The sequence below is a fragment of the Solanum dulcamara genome, chromosome 10 (assembly GCF_947179165.1).
Source record: "Solanum dulcamara chromosome 10, daSolDulc1.2, whole genome shotgun sequence".
Taxonomy (NCBI): Eukaryota; Viridiplantae; Streptophyta; class Magnoliopsida; order Solanales; family Solanaceae; genus Solanum; species Solanum dulcamara.
The window spans coordinates 3714215-3731489 of record NC_077246.1 but is presented as its reverse complement, the minus strand read 5'-3'; the positions used below and the strand labels follow the sequence as shown (position 1 = coordinate 3731489).

At 31.2% G+C, this 17275-nt stretch overlaps 1 protein-coding gene across 4 annotated transcripts; it reads right to left on the bottom strand.

The window, feature by feature from the left end:
* Window positions 1–6618, bottom strand: LOC129904975 (ent-kaurenoic acid oxidase 1-like). 4 transcript variants are annotated; one of them, XM_055980381.1, is made up of 9 exons: window positions 6293–6369; window positions 6093–6135; window positions 4790–5258; window positions 4274–4570; window positions 3654–3743; window positions 2652–2730; window positions 2134–2240; window positions 1339–1460; window positions 4–201 (listed from the first exon to the last, which is right to left on the bottom strand). In XM_055980381.1, the coding sequence occupies exons 3-9, from the start codon at window positions 5240–5242 to the stop codon at window positions 102–104; spliced, it is 1248 nt and encodes a 415-aa protein (XP_055836356.1). In that variant the 5' UTR covers window positions 5243–5258; window positions 6093–6135; window positions 6293–6369; the 3' UTR covers window positions 4–101. The 4 variants fall into 4 exon arrangements, with proteins under 4 accessions (XP_055836357.1, XP_055836355.1, XP_055836358.1 ...); XM_055980380.1 differs by lacking the exon at window positions 6093–6135 and having other exon boundaries at window positions 3–201; window positions 6293–6617; XM_055980383.1 differs by lacking the exon at window positions 6293–6369 and having other exon boundaries at window positions 3–201.
* Window positions 6619–17275: the final 10657 nt, after the last annotated feature.

Genomic DNA, 17275 nt, shown 5'->3' with positions numbered 1-17275 from the left:
ACTACAACGTAATTCAATAATTGATAAAATCTTTAATTCAATATATACAAACTTATTGTTTTCAAGATTACAACATGAAAGATTAACTAATAATGCGATGATTAAAATAAATTACAATTAGTACAGACTGAAAGCTTCTTGAATCTTACGAGATAATTTTCAGGAGGATGTGTTTTAATTTCTGGATTAATCTGCTCAACCCTGCATAAAAAATAATAAGGTTGAATACATTAATCATTTGTCAGTAAATTTTATTAACACGTGAACTATGACATATTTCAATTGATGACCACATGAACCATATGATAAAGTATTCTTATTAGACATTTTTGGTTAATATTTTAAAATGTTTTCAAGCGTTACGTAGATAAATTAATCATATAAAATATACCTCAAAACTTTTAATTGTACCCATTTGCAGCAATTGAAACCCACACGTACGCATTTTAAATAGTCATTTGGTAGGTGGTTAGAGTTGTGTATCTATTAGTAATATCGAGAATAGTTTTTAGGAAATATATATATTACTTTATGCTGGATTTAGTTATTCCATTTTTTATCGTGCATAAAAACACTTAATACATAGATTCTCTCATGATTTACAGATGTATTAGTATGTCATTTCTAAATTACAAATTTAAACATTGTATTAATTTTATAAATAGTAAAAGAATGGTACTAAACATGTTATTACTTATGTAGGATTTATCATATCTAGTTAGAATTATGCGAGTATTAGTAATATAAAATTAGTTATGAGAATTTTTTTGTATTATTTTATGTAAGTATTAGTTATGCAAAAATAAGTTATCCATATAATATAGATTCCCTCATAACTTAAACATATACTCCCTCTGTCCATTTTAATGTGACACCCTTTTCTTTTTAGTCCGTCCTAAAAAGAATATGACCTTATTATAATTATAAACAATTTATCGTTAAAAAATTTTCTTTTACTCTTAATGAAATGATTTGTAACCACATAAATATCTAAGGATTGTTTTAAACCATAAACTTCAAAAGTATTCCTTTTTTTTTCTTAAAAATCGCACCAAAGGATACCACATAAAATGAAACGGAGAAAATATTAATTATGCGGGTTATTTAATTCTACAAAACGCTATTAATTTTATATATGAATAATTTTACCTTCTAACCAGCTACTAAATATGATATTACTTATACGAAATTTAATATATGCATAACTCACCTTTAAATTAATTATCAAATAAACCCTGAATGATTAACTTATCTATGTGATAAACATTGAGAACATACGTAAAAGCTTTTTCAGATAAAATTTACTAATAAGTTTAAACTGCAACTATAACTTATTACCTGTAGTAAAGAAGAAAGTAGTGAAGAATTACTGAAATTTCAAGTCTGGCCAAATTGGATCCTGGACACCCTCTGGGGCCCATTCCAAAAGGAAGAAAGGTGCCTGGCTTAGTTTCCAAATCCTGTAAAAAAATTAAATATAAATAAATAATAATTACAACAAAATATTTATATATTGATATCATTTGTTCGATAGCATATTGATATAAAGAACATATATTTTATGAATATAGGGTTTTAAAGAAGATCTAGTCTTTATAGTGAAATATAATTATGAAGAATGATTTAGAGAGAGGTATAATTATCTTTGATTTTGTGGTAAGATCACAACTTATGATGTTTGAATTAAGTCAAATTATATCAAAAAAAAAAACTTTATAAGGAAGATTTACGCAGAAGTTTCATTTTTAGAACACTACATATATTCCCCCCCCCCCCCCCCCCCCCCATCTTTTAAAATTTGTATAAATATAGCTCTTGAGATTGATAAACTATTAAAGTATCGTCTTGTGACAATAAAATTTTAGATCATTATCTGTATTTTCTCATAAAATTTTCAGTCTTATCTAAATAGTCTTTAGATTATGATAGTCTAAAATGGCTCATAAGTTGCAAGAAAAAAAAAATAAGGTCATTTACTAAATAAATATATCAAAAAGAGATTACCAGCCAAAATATCTAGAAGGATATAGAGCGAACCAATCAATTATCCATCAAATTTCAAATCGTATTTCAATTATAAAAGGAAAAACATAAGTGAACAAAATTTCATGAAAACAATTGCATGCCACTTACATCCCATCTTGAAGGATTAAATTCTTGAGGTTTCACAAAAGTATTTGGATCCATATGAATATTCCATAAATTTGCGAAAAACCTCCACCCTTTGGGTATGGTGTACCCTGCACATACAAGAGATAAATGAATGAGTCATTGGATTTAATTAAGTGTAAAAGTTGCAGAGGATATATAATTCTTTTCGCCCCAAAATACTTGCCTTCTTTCATTTTTCAAGAGTTAATAAGATAATCTTTGAAGGTAAATTAGATTAGCTCAATTAATTTAATATTTAAAATAAAATTTAGATACTCAAAAATTATATAAAATGTGATCTCTGTCTAAGCCACGGATTATCCTCCGCGTCCATTTTTCAATATATTTTTTTGAGTGCATTAGCCATCCTCTTAATTTATTATAAGTTATAATTTTTCTTATATTAGTATAATAAAAAAATAATAATTTAAATGTGTATAGTTAAAACTCTCGAAAAACTAAATGTGACAAGATAGAAGAAGTCAAGGATAAGTACTAACCATTTATGTTATAAGGAGTATTTGTGTCTTTAAGGAATACTGTCTGATTGCTAGCAATACGCAGCGTTTCATTAATTACCTTTCAATATTGAAATAGAAAAAAACAATTAAAAGAAGGCATGTTAGTCCAAAAGAATTTGATATTGAGCTTGGAAGGTAATAAAAAGTAAATAAATAATTTTTAAACTATCAGATTATTTTTACCTACTATACTTGTTGGTAATATATTTGTATTTTCAAGATCTCAAACTGAATACTTTAGGAAATTATTTACAATTGCTAAACTAATTAGAACTGTTAATATGTGTTTGACTCATTGAGTCGACCTAGCCCAATCCAACTAGTGATTTAATAGGGTTTAGCTAAGATTTTTGAAGCCTATTTTAAAGATGCCTTTTAGCTCAATTCAAATAAGTCTATCGACCTGCTAGCATCGGGAGAAATTACCCTCAACTCTCTTAGTTCAATTGTATCTAATTAAATTATGCCATATAAATTGAAAATGAATAGAGTAATTGTTTTACGTACAATTTGCAAGGAGTAGACACTTTTAAAGCCATTTCTTTTTTACATAGCTAATATTTAAAAAATGGCATAATACATAAATATGCTTTTTAATTTGGTTTCATCTGACATCTATGTCCTCCAATTTTGAATATGCACAAGTAGGTGTTTAAATTTATATAAAAATGAACAAGTAGACATACGTATCCTACGTGACATAATACACGTAGGACATAAAATTGACATATAAGATGTCATGTAGGATGAATGTGTCTATTTGTTCAAGTTTTAGATAGTTAAAGTGTCTACTTGTGCACTAGTAAAGTTAGAGGTCATCGTTGTCAGCGGAAGCAAGTTAAAAGGGTCATATTTATATATTATGCCTTTAAAAAATCATTAAAAAGTAATCACTTTTAATGCGGAAACACCATGTGTGTTTTCCAATTTTACCCTTGAATGTGTGAGTCGATTCTAGTAAAGAAGATTTGGATATCCAACCTTACTAAGATACTTCATTCGTCTAATCTCATCAAAATTAAGGCCAACATTTGAAGATGGTCTGCTCTTAACTATATCTTCTTGTTCCTCCTGTGAAAAAAACAAATTGTCAAATATCATCATATAAAATAGATTATACGGAGCTATGTTATTCAGATTCTTCAAAAATATTATTGCGCTAGTATTAGATCCTTCAAAAAAAAGGCAACATACATAAACATAAACTCAAATTTTGGCCATATGTACCAAGTAAACACTTTAACTTTGAAAGTGTTGACGTTTCAACTGGTCTCATCCGATAACTAAACAATCCAACTCATCCTTACTATGTCTCGTGAACACTCAACACTGACATGACACATAAATTTTTGAGGTGTCTAGGTAATCATTTAAGTTGGAGTTTTTAGTTGACAAAGTAGAGAGGAGTTGAGGTGTATAGATGTGCATACTCAAAGTTGAAATGTTAATTACTTGTAAGCTGAGGCCTATTTTGAGTGTCTGTTTGTGTATTATGCCTTCAAAATGATACTCCTACTTTTGAAGGATCTAATACGTAATCGTCGAAGATATTTTAAAAAGTCCTAAAAACATAGGCAGATCAGAGTAATGAGTATACACACTTTTGCCTTTTGCAAGAACTCAGGATGTTTTTCCAAAAATATAATTGCCTTTGTAGCCATTAGAGCAGCAGGGTCATAACCAGCAAATGCAAATAAAATTAGCATCCTAATGATCTGTTCATCACTTAATCTTTTGCCATCATCATCATCATAATCATCTTGATTTGTGTCTAATAGTAACATATCAATTATGTTGGACTTTGGCATATTTGCCTTGTAATCCTCTGCAATAATCACCATGGCTTTTCTTCTTTCTTCCAATAATTGTTGAAATATCTTAGCTAGTGATCCTCTAGCCTAAAAGATAATATAAAAGAATATAACTCAAATTAAGCAGAGAAATTGATGTTATATATAAAGATATAACATGCATGATATATAAAGGAGCAATCTAACACGTGAGGAGCGTGTTGAAGATAAATAAATATACGTTTCAATTCAGATATTAATGAGCAAGTTGAGTTATTACTTAATTAAATATATATAATTAAGTAAATAAAAACATGCACAACTTACCTGGATTGCTCTATTGTAAGCAAATCCTTGTATATTAATGGGCAAGCTGATAATACCACAATTTAGGAAAGTAGACTCCTTGAATACTTCATCAAATAATTCTTGATTAACCTCACCACCTACAAGAATTCTCATAAACACCTCAAATGTAAGCTTCTTCATCTTAGAAAGGAACTCAATGGGTTCTTCCGTAGCAGCATATTTCTCGAATGTAGTTTTCACGATTCTATCGATACATTCGATGAAGTTGGATAATAATCTTTGGCCTTTTATTGGAGCTATTAATCGACGAATACACTTGTCTTCTTTGAATGTTGTTGTTAATCCCACTAATTTTTTCATATAATTAGGCAAACCTCTGTCAAGATTTTCTTCATCCATCAAGATTTTCGTAATTATTTCAGGCTTTGTGACGATAATGCTTGGCTTTCCAAAAATGTATCCTTTGTACATTCCTCCTGGCCCAAACCTTTTTTAAAAAAAGGAAAATAATTGATCATCAGTGTGTTTGGTACGATAGTAAGTCATTTTCTAATAATTAACTTAATTATTACTAAATCTGTCTCTGAAAATTAGGTTATAGTTTGGCCATAGATTCTCAAATATTTTCCTAGTAAATTTATGGATTTGAATACTTCTAACACTGATTTTTTTTTTTGTAAATTCAACTTGACTTGTACCTGGAACAGAGAAAAAGGGTATTCAATGGGGGAAAATATATTACTTTTTAAAGAAATATGATTAGAGGAAGAAAACAAAAGAAAAATATCATTGATTTGTACACGACAAACTACTATTGCTGCTTGTAATTGAAAGTGACTTCGGAGAGCAAGCTCGGTAAAAACTATATAAAATATATATATAACCATATTAATTTTTTACCATGAACTAAGACTGACATTTAGTCCAAAAACTATAAATGATGGGTGTTTTTATAAAATACAAAGTTTGAGATAATTTTTAAATGTTCCCAAATAATAGAATTTCTCCAAAATACTATAATTTTACCAAATAATAAACAAATTATATGATGAAACACTATTTGCCAAGTTTTTCCCTTAAAACTTCCTGCAATATCTATGGCCAAACAGATCTTAAGTTAAAACAAAAAAAAATAGATTTTGAAGATGAAATAGAAATAAAAAAACAATGTTTTCACTTTTCATTGCTCAAAATTGACAATTAGATGTACAAATTAAAATTCTTTTTAAATTTTTAAAGGGTGTTGGTTTGTGAGACAGTTTATATATTCTCATGAAAATTAGGGAAAAACACATTCTTTCACTTGTATTTCTCTGCATACCAAACACACCCTCGAATATGAAATAAGCTGCTTTTCTCGGACTCTGCAAAATTACGTACAGTTATATTCATGTTAGATCTTCCAAAAATATATTATTTTTGAAGGATTCAATACATACTCAATTATATTTTTTTAAAGAGTACGAGCAACGTAGAAGAAAAGTACCACATTGAATATGTGATGAATTAAACATAACTTACCTAGTAACAAAGTATGATAAGAATGAACCAGGATCACCCATCATGGAACATTTGAAATAAAATAGAGTGTTGCCAACAAATGGCCAGCCCATATCACCAGGAGGGATATTATATTTCTTTGAACAAAATTTAATTGCATAATACCAACCATTTGCTCTCTTTAATATGCCATAAAGTGTTAAAATTCCAATTGCTAAAGCTGTGTAGAAGAAGGCTAAATGGTAGTACTCCATTTTCTTTAGCTTTCTAGTCAACTACTTGTGTGAGGTGGTTTTAATACATATGTGTATATATATATAGACTTCTCTATTTTGGAAATCATTATGTAATTGCTACATTGTGTAATTATTAGGATAGTAATCACACTCATCAAGTAATTATACAGTATAGTAGTTATGATAATGTGTTTGTCAATTTTATGATAAAAGTTTATATCGAGTGATATTATTACAATATTCATGATTGTCTCAACAAGATTGGGGGCTTAAAGCTAAACTTCATAAAAAGAAATATATAAATTGAATATTCATAACATATTAAGTATAGTCCTTCAAGTGAGGCATGTGGAGAGGATATGATGTACACAAACCTTATGAAGTAACAATGTAATTTTTTAATGAAAAATACAATACAAAGTTAGAATAATAAACATTTGCCTATAACCTTGCTAAAAAATTGAGAAGTTGATATAATAAAATTGAATAGTGTTGCGATGAATTGATATAATGATATTGAAATATTGTCAACTTGTTACGATGCTTGAATTTGAAGAAAACATAAAAAAATATTTGATCACACAACAATAGATTTTGCATAATACAAAAGGTTTGACCACTCAGAAGATTTCAGAATATTCAATAACAAAAAATTTAAATAGTGAAAGGAGAATGAAAAAAATAAATATAAAAATAATAATATGAGTTCATTTTATTCGTCAGAATATAAACGAGGCAACAAAATAGACAACCACATAAAAAAATGTTACAATTATTAAAAAATTATTCTATTTCTCAATATTACAGGTGACAACACTCCACACTTGAACTAATTAAAAAAATATATTATATTTTCTACGAATTTTTCTTCTTAGGAACTATCGCCTCAGATACATGCATGTAACTTTGAAAAATGTATAAATTTAAAAATAAAGAATAGAAAAATGAAGAGCGCTTTATTTTATGATGATTCAAAGAGATTATTAACACTAATACTTGAAACTCAAAATTTGATTATTATTATAATGGACTGGACAAATAAAATAATATATATATATATTGATATAAGGCACAAGTAAAATGAAATAAATAAAATATTTTAAAATATTTTTAATAATATAGACAATCAATATAAATCTGAGAAAAATTAAATTTTTGCCAAATTTAACAAAGTGCCTCTTTTTCATCGAAGGGACAGGTGGAATACAATAGTCCCTCGGGTCCAAAATTAAGTAATAAAAATATCTTGAGAAAATAGTCAAATACACCTTCAATCTATTGTCGAATTCTCAACTACATATCTATATTTTATGGGGGTCTTATTATTTTCTTAAACTATTTTAAAATGAAATTAATTTCACCCTAGATGCAGAAGTGGCAAAGAAAGTATATTCACTTTGTCAAAGAAAGTGAGAGACATTTTTATTTTTATTGAACTTTAACTTTACAAGTATTTTCTCTTTTCATATTAAATTTCTGATTTTTTTAAGATTATGTTACCTTTTACTTTTATTTATCTTTTCTTTTTTATTGTCTTTCTCTTCTTTCTTTTCTCTTCAACACTTCGCCGGATTTAAATTGCCGGAAAATACGATGAACTCACTTCACCGTTTAGTTATCACTAATGTTATCTCCTTCCTTTACAACAACAACAACCCAGTGAAATCCCACATCGTGGGGTCTGGAGAAGATAAAATGTACGCAGACCTGACTCCTACCAATGTAGGACGACTGTTTCCGAAAATGTTATCTCCTTCCTTTCTTTTTTTAAAAATAATTTTTTTTTTCATTCTCACGCCACCATTTTTGTCGTTGCTAGGCCAGAACCTCCACCTTCTTTTTCCGAATCTAAAAAATTCTCCGACTATCATTATCTGTTATTATTGAATTTAGAATAGTAGTAGATTAAGAAATGTTTAAAATTGAGACCGACAAATTGGTTTCATTCTAAAAAATACCTTTCGTAGACAGTAATGATGATAACGAGATTAAAAGTAGCAAAAATATTTTTTATACTTCAAATCACAAATTCATTTTGGGCAGCCTCAAATTCGATTTAGCAATATTATCATTACCCGTTGGATGAAATTTCACTAAAATTATATAAAAATAAATAAATAGAAAAAATAGAAGAAAAAAAGAAGAAGAAGAAGGAGTGATGAGAAGAAGTTAATGTTCTCGAGGGTTTCATATCAATGGAGAAAAAGAAACCGTGAAAGAAAAGGAAAAGAAAAGACAAAAAAAAGAAAGAGAAAATGAGAAAGGGAAATATAAAAGGGGAAAATAGAATAAAGACAACAAATAATAATTTTTTTATAAAAAAATAATATAATATTACGTGGCAAGGCGCATGGAGATCACTTTTTAATATAAATCTGGGTATGAATTTTTGAGAGAGTATATATTATACTTTTAAAAAGTTTCAAGGGGGTAATAGGATTCCCGTGATGTATGAGTGTGTAGTTGAGACCGTTTTTGATCTTTTTCAAGATTTAAGTCGCGACTGTCCCGCTATGGCGATTCCGCGAAGCCGTAAATGCTTCTTATCTTCTTGGCTATCACCCTGTCCAATCAAATTATTGATTTGACCTCCCATCTGTTGACTACGGAGTTAGTTAGGCAAGCTAATGGTTAGTTAGTGGTTAGTTAAACTGATCAGGTTTGTTAGTAAGTTGTTAGATGGTAGTTAGAAGTAGTTAGTTGGGCAAATGTGTACAATACTCATAAAATACACAATGTGATATACATGTACAAAAAAGAAGGAATATACTAAAAATAACACATACTGATATTTTTCATACTCTCTTTTTTCTTACATTTCCTCTCTTCTCTCTCTTCCTTTCCTCTCTTATTCTCTCTTCACTTCTCTTCAATGGTCGTTTGTGCTTAACCTCTATTCATGATGATTTAACATGGTATCAGAGCCTCACTGTGTTCTACGGTGTGGTAAAATCGAGTGTTGAGATTCTTAGCCAACAAGCAGTAGAGTCGGTAGTCAGCAACTAAGAAGAACAAACGAATCTTGAAGCTGTGAAACTATGGCTGTTACAGTTGAGTTTGAAGCCGGATCTGTGGAAACCAACAACTTAAACACAAACACCACAGCTGAAGCAGTGCATTTCAGAGCTCCTGTGATAAATCACAATCATCCGCTTTACCTTCAACCAAATGACACTCTAGGAAGCTCTCTGATCTCCTTGCAGCTCACCGAATCGGAGAACTATGCAATCTGGAGTAGGTCCATGCGTATTGGACTACTAGGTAAGAGTAAATTAAGGTTTGTTGATGGTAGGTATCCTAAATCGAAATTTGGCCCTGAGTATGTTGATATTTAGAAAAAATACAACGCTGTTAGTTTGTCATGGATTATGAATATTGTGAGGCCAGGCCTGCTCAGCAGTGTAGTATACAGTGATGATGCTCACAAAGTATGGTGTGATTTAAAGGAGAGGTTTGACAAGCTTAATGGTGTGCATGTGTTTCATCTTCATAAGGAGATTCACAGCCTAAACTAGGGAACTCTGTCAGTGACTGACTACTACACTATACTTAAGAGCCTATGGAATGAGTTCGACCCCATCATGCCTTGTCTAGGATACTTTTGTGATGAGTCTAGGAAATTCAAAGAACACTGTAAGTTTCAAAGGCTACTTCAGTTTCTAATGGGACTGAATGAGTCCTACTTAGCTGCTAGAGGTCAAATTCTACTTCAGACTCCTACTACTAATCTAAACAAAGCCTTCTCACTCATATTAGATCATGAGAGTCAGAGAAATTTGATACATGCAAGTTCAGATGCTTTCCTTCATAGGGCTATTGAAAGTACAACTCTGTTCAGTCAGAAAATGTACACTACAGGCAATGGTAATTCTGGACACCAACAAAGATGTGGTGATAGTCAACCAAATAGAGGACATTATGACTCTCAATACAAGCCACAGTCATAGAAACCTTAGAAGATTGTAGTCTTATGCGAAGTGTGTGGATACAGGGGACACAACAAAGAACAATGCTTTAAGGTTAAAGGTTATCCTGTTGGCTGGAGATCAAAGAAGAAAGGTGGCACTACCAACTCCTATGCTAATCAAGCTGAAACCTCTCAATCTGCTAATTCTAATTTAAACTCTCCAGCTTCAGCACCCTTCTTCACACAAAATTAGTATCAACAGATCATGCAAATGTTGGCAAAAGAAAGTGAGAATGCAGGAGAGCACTCAGTTAAAGAAGCTACTGCAGGTAGTACCTTATCTTCCTTAGTCTTCAAATATGTGCCTATGGATTGGATAGTTGATACTGGAGCCACAGATCATATGACAGCTAGTCTTGATGTACTTGATACAATTCAACATGTGCCTAACTATGAGAGGAGAGAAGTTCAGCTCCCTACTGGTAATGTAGCATCAGCCTCACATACTGGGAAAACAAAAGTACTTGGTAGCCAAAGTATTAGTAATGTGTTGTTTGTTCCAGAATTTAAGTGTAACTTACTATTTGTGTCATAACTTACCAAGGAACTTCAGTGTGTGGCAGCCTTCTTTTCTAATTTTTGTATTTTTCAGGATCTCAATAATGGACTGGTCAGTGGGATTGGTATAGAAGATCAAGGTCTCTATATCCTCAAGGAAGATCTCATCAGTTCAATCCCAATTGTTCCCTCTTCAGCACATTCAACAAATACCTCCTTTACTCCATCAAGTCAGTCTGAATTCATTTTCCTGTGCCATAAAAGATTAGGTCATTCTCCTATAGACATAATAAAGAAGTCCACTGGTCTTGATATTATACATACCAATTTGCATCTACCTTGTATTGTCTGCCCCTTAGCTAAACAAACTAAGCTTCCTTTTTTAGCCAGTTTTCATGTTTCTAAGTCTGTATTTGAACTGGTTCATTGTGATATATGGGGCCCTTACAGAGTACCAAATCATTCTGGAATGAAGTACTTTATTATTATAGTAGATGATTTTTCTAGATTCACTTGGTTATTTCTCATTACCTCTAAAGCTGATACTATAGTGGTATTGAGGAAGTGTTTTGCACAGGTTCACAATTTATTCTCTACTATTGTTAAAACTTTTAGACTGTAATGATAGTGAGTTCCTCAGTCATGATTTCCAATCTCTCCTATCTACTCTTGGTATTCTCCATCAGAGCACCTGTGTATATACACCTCAACAAAATGGTGGTGTTGAAAGAAAACATAGAACTATCCTAAATATGGCTAGAGCTATCAGATTTCAAGCCAGTATTTTTTTAAAATTCTGGGTGAGTGTGTCACTACTGCTGTCTACCTGATTAATAGACTTCCCTCCAAACTTCTTCACTATAAATCTTTTTTTGAATTGTTACATTCATCATCCCCTTCCTTCTCACATATAAGAACTTTTGGTTGCTTATGCTATGTTGCCTGTTCAAAGGTGTCAGACAAATTTGCACCTAGATCTATTCCTGCAGTCATGATGGGATATGCTCTACCACAAAAGGGTTATCTCTTATATGATTTGCACTCCCAATCTATGTTTGTCAACAGAAATGTGGTGTTCATGAAAGATGTTTTTCCCTTCAAATATCTGCAAGTCTCCTCTAATCCTGTCTTTCCTGTTCTTACACTACCTACCCAAGCAGTTGATCCTTCTCCTCCCTCCTTCCTCCTTCATGTCCAAACCAATGTCTCTCACCCTCCACAGCTCCTCATGTTACTCCTCCGACCACTGTCCAAACCAATGTCCCTCCTACTAGAAAGTCCTCTAAACAAACTAAACCTCTCATGTGGCTTCAGGATTTTGTCACTGCACACCACAATACCTCATCTACATATCCCATCGACCATTTGTCCTACAACCATCTGTCCCCCTCTTATGCCCATGCTCTAGCTGCCTACTAAGCCATCACTAAACCTACACCTACTCTGAAGCATCTCTTGACCCCCAATGGGTCCAGGCTATGGAGCTTGATATTGCTGCCTTACAGGATAATCATACTTGAATTGTGGTGGAATTGCCCCCTGGCAAGAAACCTATTGGCTGCAAGTGGGTATATAAGGTGAAGTATAAGGCTTCAGGTGAGGTTGAAAGGTTTAAGGCCAGGCTAGTTGCAAAAGGTTACAGTCAACAAGAAGGTCTGGATTACAGTGAGACTTTTAGCCCTGTTGCAAAGATGGTTACGGTGAGATCCATTGTTTCTCTATCTGCTTCTAAAGGCTGGTGCATTCACCAAATAGATGTTCACAATGCTTTCCTCAATGGTGATCTTTTGGTGGAGGTCTACATGATCATTCCTGCTGGTTTTGCAAGACAATGGGAGCATGGTAAAGTCTGCAAACTCCACAAATTCCTTTATGGCCTCAAACAAGTTCCTAGACAATGGAACTTGAAGTTAACAGAAGCCCTGGTACAACTGGGCTTTATTCAGAGTCACTATAACTACTCTTTATTCACTAGACAAGTTGAAGGTAACATAGTCATTATATTGGTCTATGTAGATGATCTCCTAATCACTGACAGCAGGCAATCACTTATAGACTGCACAAGGAAGGATATGCAGAAATAATTCAAGATGAAGGATCTAGGAGAACTTAAATTCTTTCTAGGAATTGAAGTTGACAGATCCAGTCAAGGTATACATTTGTCTCAAAGGAAGTATGCATTGGAGTTAATAGCTGAAGCTGGTCTAGGGAGAGCTAAACCTGCAGGTACACCACTTGAACAAAATCTGAAGCTAACCTTTGTAAAGTTTGATGAACATGTTACTTCAAAAGGAGAATATGTAGATCCTGTGCTGAAGGACCCTGGCAAATATCAAAGACTAGTTGGAAGACTTCTCTATCTTACAATGACCAAACCTGACCTGGAATTCTCAGTTCAGAAGTTGAGTCAATATATGCACTTCCCCAAGGAGTCACACATGGTTGCAGCACTCAAAGTGGTAAGATACATTAAGGAAGCTCCAGGCCTTGGACTCTTCATGCCAACACTAACTTCAACTCAACTACTTGCCTACCGTGACTCAGACTGGGGAGCATGTCTAGAAACTAGGAGATCTGTCACTGCTATTTGATCAAATTTGATGGAGCTCTCATCCCTTGGAAGTCCAAGAAACAAGAGACAGTCTCTAGAAGTTCAGCAGAGGCTGAATTCAGGAGCATGGCAAACTGTGCTGCTGAGGTAACTTGACTGATTGGCTTATTCAGAGAGCTTGGCATCCAAGTTGATCTTCCTGTTAAGATGGTGTGTGACAGCAAGTCGGCAATACAAATTACAACAATCTTCCATGAAAGAACCAAACACATAGACATAGATTGTCACTTTGTAAGAAAAAAGATTTGTCAAGACATGCTGAAAACTGAGTTCATTCACACTGAGGATCAGCTAGCTGATCTACTCACAAAGAGTCTTGGAAAAGCACAGCATCAACTACTTCTAAGTGGCTTAGGGGTCATGGATTTGTTTAAACCATGAGCTTGAGGGGGAGAGTTGACTAAGGAGTTAGTTAGGCAAGCTAATGGTTAGTTAAACTGATCAGGTTTGTTAGTAAGTTGTTAGATGGTAGTTAGTTGGGCAAATGTGTACAATACTCATAAAATACACAATGTGATATACATGTACAAAAAAGAAGGAATATATTGAAAATAACACATACTGATATTTTTCATTCTCTCTTATTTTTCTTACATTTCCTCTCTTCTCTCTCTTCCTTTCCTCTTTTATTCTCTCTTCACTTCTCTTCAATGACCATTTGTGCTTAACCTCCCTTAATGGTGATTTAACACCATCATTCACATGATCACCCTAGACTTCATCTGATTCGAAATTCATCCAACTCTGGCCTGGGCTCAAATTTTTCGAAGTTACTATCCAAAGTTTTCTGGCCCGAAATTCTTCTCCATTGATCTATCTCTAACGACGGAAACAGGTTGTTACAATGATACTATTAGAGTATATATTCACTCATATATACTCTGATGGTATCAAAAAGTAATTGAACGGTTTATTCAGTGATTAATTGATTTTTGTTCCTTGATAACTGCACAATATATATATACTCTAAAGATATTAAGGACAGTTAAACATTTTTCACTGTAGTATTATTCAGATCTTGATACTTTTATGATACTGTCAGAATATATATATATATATATGTTATGATAATGTCAAAAAATAATTGAACAATATTTTTCCGTTCATGATATAAGACTAAATATCATTATTCACTGTAGCATATGTAATCCCTTCAATAAGCAGAGATGTTGACTGGGAGGGGCTAAAACTCCTCTTATGGACAAAATAATAATATAGCACATGTAAATTTAATCTGCTTAAAATATTCAACAAATATCAATATTCATTATAATGCATTGAATGATCAAACAATGTCTGTCGATAAATAGTAACTCCTCCGTCTCATATTAATTGTTATATATTTTAAAATAATTATCAATTTAAATAATAAAGAGAGAATTTTTTTTTTTAATTTTGTTCTAAACATTAATTATTTTAGAATTAACAGACTCATAAATAAATAAATATTAAAGAATTAATAAAAGATATATTAATCAAATAATATTCTTAATGAATGTTAATCTTAGCATGATAACTAAAAAGAGACGGAGGGAGTATTATTATGAAGAGGTGCTTAAGGTCCCTCTTAATATTAATAATAAAATATAAGTGTCAAAAACACACCTAAATTATTTCTCTTTTTTTAATTTCATACCTAAACTATTAAAAGTGTGAGTTTCATAACTAAACTATCACTTCTCAGTTTGAGAAACACACCTCAATTGTGTGTGTAATATGCTCCTTTTGGACCCATGCATCACTTTAAAATCCTTTTTTTAAAATTTGGAGTGAAAACTTCAAGAAGTTTTTATAGTTGACACAATTTTTTTAATTAAATTTAATGAATTCTAATTATTTAAATGACTTATATTAAATAAGGATAATTTGTTAAAGTTTTTTTTATTATTTACTGATTTTTAATTTTTGTGTCAAGTCAATAGGAGTCAAATAAAAATAGACGGAGGTGAGTAATTTTTATAAAAATATATAAATGACAAAATAAACAAGAATAGTATTAAAATGTGATGTGATTACCCAGATTCAATTCAGACAACAATTAGAGTGCCACAAAATTTAATAATGCTGTGGTCCCTCCTGTCCAAAATAAATGCTTTTTTTAATGAAAAATGTTCTTTTTTAATCGGTTTAAAATATTCCATATATTTATATATTTAGTAATAATTTAATTATAAGGTATGAGATTTATATATGTAATTTAAAAAATGTTGTTTTTTAATCAGTTTAAAATATTTGATATATTTTATATTTAATAATAATTTAATTATAAGGTATGAGATTTATATATGTGATTTAATTCGACATATTTTTATATTTAGTAATAATTATTTTTTAATCACTTTTACTTCTCAATTATTTCAAAAATAAAATTTTATTTTTACTTATCAGTTTTAACATATCAAAAAAATATAATTATTATTTTTTATATTTTAACCTTAACATTAATTATTTGTTTTCAGATAATATTTCAAGACCTAGTACTAAATATTAATTAATAAAAATAATATGATAAAATAGTAATGTCAATTATTTTTTATCGGCACATACCAAATTCAAATATAATAAGTAAAAGTGAACGAAGAAAATAATAATTAATTACTTAAAATAAAAAAATATAAAAAATATATGATAATATAAAAAAAATATGAGAATCTTCTTTTGTTTGATTCTCCAATTTCATGAAATGCATGTAGCCAAATGATTGGGCTACTGTTTTGTCGAGTTCAGTGCACCAAACTCCAAGAATTCATGTTGTTTTATTTAAATTCAGTGCACCAAACTCCAAGAATTCATGTTGTTTTATTTAAATTCAGTGCACCAAACTCCAAGAATTCATGTTGTTTTATTTAAAATTATAATATAATATTTATGTTTTTATTTAATTATATTATTTCTTAGACCCTGGGAAATTTTGGCATTTATCTATGCGATTTCTAAATGCTATGAATACGGTGCGGATCTTGTTAAAATTATACGTACTGATCTTTCGGATACTTACGAAGGATCCCATAATAGTTTTTTAATAAAAAATTATCGAAAGTCAGTACATCAAAATATTTATAGGCTAACACACGTAAAAATGAAAAAATTGTCTAATTTCATTTGTGCGGCCCTAAAATGTTATGAATGTGCGTGTGAAAGCTACATGGACTGATCTCGTCAGTACTCTACTTTAACCTCGGCACAAATGTAAAAAAAAAGGAAGAAAAAATGAAGAGATGTATAATAAGGCATAAATCGCATTCAATGAACGTGATTTATGAACAAAATTTGTAGCTTTCAAATATATACAGTCCAACAATAATACTACGATATGAATCTCAATATATAATACTATACGGATGGTCCAATAATGGTTTCGGAAAAAAATCGATAGAAAGCCAGTTCATCAAAATATTAATAAATAAAACACAAAAAAAATTGCCTAATTTCGCTTGTGCATCTCCAAAATACTATGAATGCATTGTGGATCATATTGAGGCTACAGGTACTAATTTCCCGGGTACTTACGAAGGGTCCCATAAGAGTTTCAAAAAAAATTGACCAAAAGCCATTTCACCAAAATATTTATTAGCTAACGCATACGATAAATGAGACAATCAGCTAATTCTGTTTGGACGGCCCCTAAATATCATTTATGTGTCGTAGATCATACGAAGGCTACAGTACTTATCCCCCCTGGTACTCTACTT

Coding starts and splice junctions, on each gene's coding strand:
- LOC129904975 (XM_055980380.1), bottom strand. CDS start 6,525: ATGGAGTACTACCATTTAGCCTTCTTCTACACAGCTTTAGCAATTGGA. Junction 5,259..6,292: donor TTATCATACTTTGTTACTAG/GTAAGTTATGTT, acceptor TTTTTAAAAAAG/GTTTGGGCCAGGAGGAATGT. Junction 3,744..4,273: donor AGTTCTTGCAAAAGGCAAAA/GTGTGTATACTC, acceptor TTTTTTTCACAG/GAGGAACAAGAAGATATAGT.